Here is a 7,843-nt window from a genome sequence, read left to right as displayed (position 1 = left end):
TAAAAAATAATCATTGAATTATTGGTAGAACCATTGATTTTTGCTCCTAATATGCATGACAGATCAAAATTTTGATTTTTTTTTTCTATTCTAATAAACTTAAAATAAGTTTAAGAGTTTTGTTTAGCTACTTATATTTACATCTGCATCCATTTCTAGCATTTATTTTAAAGTTTCCTTATGTGCCTTGGCTTGCCACCCCTAAGATGTGTCCAAGAAGCAGAAATCAAATCCTTCATGGCAAAATGAGATAATAATGCAAAAAGAGAAAAACCAGAGACACCATCAAAGAACACCTATAGTTCTCACCTAATTTCCTGGAATCATCCCATGTTTTTTAATGATTTCTTCTTTTTGCACTGAATGTGTTGAACCACTCACTACAAGAGCCTATAGGATAGTTATTCTAGAAAGCAAGATGTTGCTAACTCAGGACCTCTAAAAGAACCAGCACCAAAGCATGCTTGTTTTGACTAAACTTTACTCATGTTAATCAAAAGCATCGCATTTGATCTGATTTAAACCCATCCAACATCTCCATTTTCCCTCTTCAGATACGTGGGAGCCAACAACTGGTTGAAAGAGCATAGGAATTGACTTCCTAAGTACATCTTCTTTTTTTTCTTTTCTCTTTCTTTAAAGAAAAATTCTGTTCTCAAGATTTCGATCTTATCATCTTAATACCCAACTGTTCTTCATGATGGTGACTAGTGGAATTAGTCTTTGGACTTGTTTTCAGTTGGTATTGTTGATCCCTTTATCATTCATATCTGCTGATTGGAACCTTTGCATTCCCACTTTCATCACCTTTTTTTGTTCCTTTTCTCCCACTAGCTAGCAATTCATGGTGGCCGATGTGGACATTGATCTCCCAATGGAATACGTGGCCTAACCCAAAGAGACAATCTCCCAGCAATGGATCTTCTTGCATGTTGACAGCTAAAAGTTAGGATTTTGTTGGCTCATTACACCATCCTTTGGAGTGGGGCTTGTTAAAAAGGGTGCTGTGATGGACCTCAGTATGTGATGACAGTTGAAAAGAACCTCATCTCAAAGAAGGGGGGAGGGGGAAAAGTTGCTTCATATAGCCATGGTAATAAGCCAACCAATCCAGAGGATCTAGTTACTGTAGGACATCACTTGATGGGGTGGAACTCCACACTAGATTTCCTACCTACTGTCGGCCATATGCCGGCCTCTTGGTTGTGACAAGCAGCAAGATCCTGTCTTGCCACCTGGATTGCTCTTATTGGCAGGCTTATCTTAGAGTGTCAGTAAGCCATTGGATGCTGTGAGAATGCATTCTAGTTTGTTCAAACCGGGCGGCTTAATGCATTCTGGCCTCAATCATTAATTCTATCTGTGGTGCAGTGCCCATGTATGCATGCATACATGCGCATTCTTTTAGGCTGAGACTGAGAGGTCATCAATAATAGAAGATTATGTTAACTAAAAAATTACTTTTCCTTCTTTTTTTTGGTCAAGAAAGTTTAACTTTTCTTTTCATTTTCTCTTGTTTAGGTATTTTAATTTGTTTTCTGCCAAATAGGTTTTCATGTTAATTCAAAGGCAATAATTAATATTCTCTCTCATTGTTCTTCATGTGCTCTCATGTGTATGCATCCTCATAAGATTCTCACTTAAGGGTTTCTTTGTGGGCTCTCATGCCTTCCTCTTAAAGGAATTTCTTGATATATAATATAGCACAAACTTGAGGAAGAGTTAATTATCAATAAATTGAGTGATGGTATTTTCATTTCTACTGCTTAAAAACAATGTATTGTGTGTGTGTTTTTTTTTTTATAATCACATTTTTTGGTAAGTTTAGACCAATCCTATGCATTATTTTTAATGAGAAAGGTTAAGTTAGCATGTTAGCTAATTTAAAATTTCCTAATGTGCGAAATCAATGGAAATTATGGATTGGTAAGAATAGAATTGAGAAAAACAGAGTATAGAATTGAATAAATAAATGAACTCTCATCATCATTGTTGTAACAACAATTTAATGACGAATTATCTCTGGATTCATGTGTAAATGTTAGAAAAGATAGTTCATTTATAATTCCACAAGTATAAATAAACGTGAAACATTACTGAATTGACTCTAAAGGGTGCTGTTCTAATATGTTCATGCTTTCGCAATGTCACAGTTCAAAATACATGCCAGTAAAGACAAATCACATCATGAATAATTAAACTATGGTCCACAATTAAATGTGGATCCCTCATGGTACCAAGAGGATGTGAGTTGGGAAGTCAGCAGTAGTTGTTCATTCACTATTCTGAAAGATGGAAGGGAATTAACACCTTGAAACTTCATACTATTACTTCAATTATGCAGTAAGACCAAGATATTTATACATAGGATCTTGTTATATATTAGATGACTTAGTTCAGATGCACCAAGGCACAGCTGTGGCATTATCTTTTGTCAAATAATAATAGTAGTAGTAATAATAATGGCACTATGTTCTCGAATACTAAAAACGTATGGTGACTGTATGGCATCTAATTAGCTACATGAATTGCACATATAATTAAGCAGGAAAAAAAGAGTAATACTTGTGACATGTATATTTCTTATAAGGTGATATATAACTTGTCGACACCGCCAACACCTACTATCAAGATCATGCATCTTTTGAGCATATCAATAACTAAACATGAGATTTATTTTTTTAATTTTTCTGCACAAAAGTGTTTCGGTGATTGATTAGAAAGCATAGTAGTTCGATTTCAACACGTACCAAAACCAAATAGATTCTAACCTAGGCTCAAAATCTAGATCTACCGATAAGGATTTGATCAAACTAATGTGATTCAAAATATTAATTTAACCCATTTAGGAGTTATACACGCTAAGATATGCGACCAAATTAAATATTTTACCTCGATCCGACTAAACTCAAATTCAAACCAACCCAACAACCGGCTGCAAATTCAAATAAACTCTAAATTTTACTCTTTTTTTTTCTTAGCACAATATAAAGACTCAGGATTTAAGAGATTCAGAAGCATTAATTTTTTCCCAATAAATACAGTCTTTATTAACGATATATGTCATATATCAGATGTATTTTTCCAATAAATACAGACTTGATCCCGTATCTCAAACATACCTTTCATACCACTTGACTCCACAAAGTTTTCGCACTTAACGACCACGCGGACACCTTCACTGTATGCAACGAATAAAATGTGCTCGTGGCCAAAATAAGCCAAAACCAGCAACCATTTACGTGAGCGGATCCCAACCCAAGATTTCTCGGGCCCCAAAACAGCAAACCATCACCCAGTAAATCCTCGCCATATCTATCTCCATATATGAAGGCCCCCACCAAGAACTGGCACGTGCGTAGTAGTTGGACAGCATGGGACCGAGTCAGTCCAACCTTTCTTACATTATGGTAAGACTTGAAACCCCACATAAATCACAGCCAATCTCATCTACTAGCATAACATATACTAAGATAAATGTCACCTTAGACACATATATTGTGGTGACTTTCCTAGTTTCCTTGTTCCAAAGATCCATATAATTTGGTACACAAGGAAAGTGGTAACGAGGAGAGAAAGAAGAGAGAAAGAGAGAAGGGAGAAAACTAGCTAAGAGATTAAAAGCTGTGCAAGTTTCCTTGTAAGAGCCTCCCTTGCCACCATTCTTTGTCCTCCTGATTTATGCGAAACCACGCGAATCATCTCGGTTGATAGCAATAAGATCCTTGCCATCTCATGCCTTCTCCCCCTCTTCTTATAAACAGAGGAGGGATCTCCAAGGGGCAAACACATCTATCTCCCATGCAAGCCAGCCTCATGTCGAACCACAGCAACATGGAGGAAGAGAAAGGGAGAGAGGAGAAGGAAGAAGAAGGAGATGGAGAGAGACAAGAGATCATGTTGGTGGATTTGGAATCCGATGATAAGGATGATGGGGAGGGATCGACGCCGGTGCCGCCAGTGCTCGAGCTTAATCTTTTGGAATCATTTGGTAGCTCGGTGGAGGCTGAGCAGCCGGCGGCGGTGCTGAAGAGTACGTCGGAGCCAAAAGTGTTCTCGTGCAACTACTGCCAGAGGAAGTTCTACAGCTCGCAGGCGCTCGGCGGCCACCAGAACGCGCACAAGCGCGAGCGCACCCTCGCCAAGCGCGTTGCCGGCAACCTCCAGGGAGGGTTCGTCGGCGACCATGCAGGCCGCGGCGGCGGCGGCGGAGGCGGAGGAGGAGGACCCCACTACCGCTTCCCGCCGAGCATGGCGTCGCTGCCCCTCCACGGGTCGTACCCCGGGAGCCCTCTCGGCATCCAGATGCACTCCATGGTCCACAAGCCGTACATCGGGACGACGACGACGATGACGACGACGACATCGATGGCCGCGGCCGGATTGCTCTATGGGAGGCAAGGGGCGTGGTCGAGGCCTCCATCGATCGTCAGCCGCCAGCCGGCGATTGGAAGGCTGTTAACCGAGGATTTTTATGGTGCCGCCAGAGCCCCGGCGGCGAGGTTCGATGAGTCAGCAGGACCGGCGGTTGGAGGTTTCCGGTGGACTGGTGGTGCCGGTGGCGCAGCCGGTGTCAATCATTTGAACGTTAGACAGGACGAGCTGCCCCAGCTTGACTTGTCTCTCAAGCTCTAGAGTATTTCTTTAGTACTTGGTAGCTTAATTACAAAGAGTAGCTTAATTACAAAGAGTCCCCTTGCAAGGTTGGGATCCTCTGCGGTGCATATTTTGGACTGCTAAAAAGTAATACATCTATGGATAGCTGCTACATCATCCATTTTTGGAATTGACGGTTGCTATTTATCTGTAGAATCAAACATGGTATATTTGGTCGCAAATACGTAGCAATCCATGTTAATCAACATCCATCCATTTTCAAGATGAATTATTTGGTAGCTAGCTATCCAAAACTATACAGTCCTCTACAGTACAAAATACACGCCGCCGAGAATTCAAGACATGGAACTTGTATGGAGTTTGGCTTCTCTTTCCATTGGTTTTCTCCCTTTTTATCCATCAATTGCCTTTTGATTTATGAGTAAATGGTGAGTTCTTGATGTTGAATTGGATGTCCCTTTACCTTTCGTTGGTCATTCTGAGACCAGGTTAGCAATCATAAAAGAATGTGAATTTATTGCATTTATCTATGTACCTTCTGTATTCTATATACCTTCTGTTGATCAATAATTTATATAAAATAATAGTCAAGTATCTAATAACTTTTGCTTGGTCAAGTTAATTCTTCGATAATTAAGAACTTGTATTACCTGATAACCAATATTTTTCAATAGAAACTTCATGCTAACCATCGAAGAGCTATTTCTACATCTAATATTCGCCTAAATTTATATCTCTTTTATGTTTACTCAACTCATATATTAAATTTTCCTTTGGATGCATGTGTAGTTATGGCAATATGTATGACATCCCTTACTTTTTTTAAAAAATACATTTTACTTAGGAACATCATCATGAAATATAGACTGGCTTATAGCACGAAATTGCATGTGATCTTGACTCTCTCTCTCTCTCTCTCTCTCTCTCTCTCTCGCGACTTACGCAAGCAATGATCTCTGTAAGTATAATTACCATGAAGTTTTTTCAACTTGTTGATGACAAGAGACTTGTTCTCTTTCTTAAATCAACAAACCAGTAGGAACTACATCTTAATTTCTGAATCTTATTATATATTTTTTTTCTAAATCTTAATTTCAATATTATTTGAAATTGTTTGATAAATTCATTCCCCACTTGATTTTTGTTTTTTTACCCCTTGTTTCTAGGTTGTTTTAACCCATTATGTGCGCATGATGATTTACTGGGAACACATATAAAGTTACATTGATCCTCTTATTGGTCTTATACCTCTCCGTTTCCCTTTTTTTTTTTCCTCCTTGGGGATATGATAGAGATGTGTTCACTAAAAACATGTGCACGTACAAAGGAAAGACAATATGCATATGCCCGTAATTGCGGGGATTCTGTAGAGCACTACGCCATAATTTTTATTCCAGAAGTCGGCAGGGGAACCAACGGGCCTGCAGGAAAATGCCGAGATAGGTTAGCACACGTGTTACACGCTTGCATGACAATTTTGTTCAGGCCAATCATAGCAGTTAGTTTTTATAAGCTTTCTTCATCAAGCGCTCATCTCGATGTACCGCTATAGAAACGAAAGGCTGTGATTATCGGCATGCATGACTATGACTGTCATAACTCAGGACCTCACCCAAAATGGCTAGTCGGAAAGTATTATTTGGGTTCCTTCATCTTGTATAAGTACTCAAGATCTATCCAGCGAATAACCGCTGTGGAACTAAACACACGCCCGCACGGGTCCTCACGTCTGGCTAAGAGTTCAAATCTATTCAAATCTAATCACAAACACCACGATCGGCTTATGGTCAGCCCCAATGAATTCGTGCTGCAGTGTTCCATAGTCCACATAGGCTATGGGCTGGGTCCACTTTAATACATTTGTCACAACCCAAGACCTCATCCAAAATAGCTAGCCGGAAGGTATTATTTAGGTTTTTTAATCTTGTATAAGTATCTAAAATCTATCTAGCGAATAACTGACGTAGGATTAAATACATGTCCGCACGGATCTTCACTGTGTGATGCATCTAGTCCAGAATATAATTTCTCCCAAGTTAATGCGGTAGTTGACAGGCAATGCTAGGCGGTTCGACTACAGATGGGGGGCAGATGAGGTCCAGCTGAAATTAAGTATAGTTTGTCGCGGTTTGGACTTTGATGACCGCTCTGTGTGTAATTGTCAAAGAATTGAGAGAAAGCTTATTGTGAGATCAAAGGCGCAAAACATTTTAGCATCTGTTTTCTTTTCGAGTGTGGTTGCTATTGGTCTCTAGGTCAATGTCAGGTCATAAAAGCTCGGAGGAAGGCCAAAGACAAGTACAAGAACTGAGGGAAAACAAGGAGTCTTTGCTTTCAAGCCAGGTAAGAGCATGGACTTGAAGGTGTGGGGAGGGGTTGACAATTTCCCAAGTGCGAATTGCGAACTTACTCAAACTTTCCCTTCACATCATATCTGGACTCAGCGAGGGAAGTTTCATGTCTACTTTGGCCAATGCCTTCAATGGGTACATGAAAAAATTAAAAAGAAAAAGTTGGAAGCACTATAGTTGTTGATCCTTTGTTTTCAAGTTTCAACCATTCTTTGTTGTATTTTAGTGAATTCACACAGTCAAAAAATCCAAATGATGGATAAGATCCATGTCAGTCATCCACCTGCACAGCCAAAAAAAAAAGGCCAGTGATGTGGATGAGTGCTTCTTATCGCTCACAATTGCCTGTTTGCGTACCACACCAAATATTATATGAAGTGGCTGTGATAACAGAGCTTTACATAAGCTTCTTAATGCAACCCCACCCAGAAGGAACTGGATGCCGTGAAAAGAAAATTCAGAAAATATATGAGAAGCCTTTCTTCCGGTGACAATCCACGCAGCATTTTTTTTTTTTTTTTTTTTTGCAGGTTTGCATCCAATGACACATTAGCCAACTTTCTTATTGAAGTCTCTTGGATTCCCTCCGAAATGAATAGGATCCAAAGAGAAGCAATCCGAGTGCACTTAATTATGTGGTGTTCTTTATTTTTTTATTAGATAGAGTAATCTAATACTTCAATTTATTACAGCATGTTGGTGGCAGATTAGGTCCACGGGCGACGATTGAAGATTTGCATGATGTAATGGATGTGGAAATAGATTTTGTGGGACCCAACATGCTTTGATGCAAAGAATAGTAACACTCTTTTAAGACCATGGAGCTTGTTGCTGTCCACAGAGAGAAGTCCAAGTAGTAGTTGGCATTCAAGTCT

General features: G+C 39.6%; 1 protein-coding gene across 1 annotated transcript; it reads left to right on the top strand.

The window, feature by feature from the left end:
- The first annotated feature begins 3,467 nt into the window (after positions 1 to 3,467).
- LOC103695882 (zinc finger protein 3-like) lies at positions 3,468 to 5,219 on the top strand. The gene has a single exon (XM_008777319.4). It carries the CDS (start codon positions 3,736 to 3,738, stop codon positions 4,633 to 4,635), a length of 900 nt encoding a protein of 299 aa, XP_008775541.3. The 5' UTR covers positions 3,468 to 3,735; the 3' UTR covers positions 4,636 to 5,219.
- Positions 5,220 to 7,843: the final 2,624 nt, after the last annotated feature.

This window comes from Phoenix dactylifera, unplaced genomic scaffold (assembly GCF_009389715.1).
Source record: "Phoenix dactylifera cultivar Barhee BC4 unplaced genomic scaffold, palm_55x_up_171113_PBpolish2nd_filt_p 000490F, whole genome shotgun sequence".
Lineage (NCBI taxonomy): Eukaryota > Viridiplantae > Streptophyta > Magnoliopsida > Arecales > Arecaceae > Phoenix > Phoenix dactylifera.
This window is presented reverse-complemented; position numbering and strand designations above follow the sequence as displayed.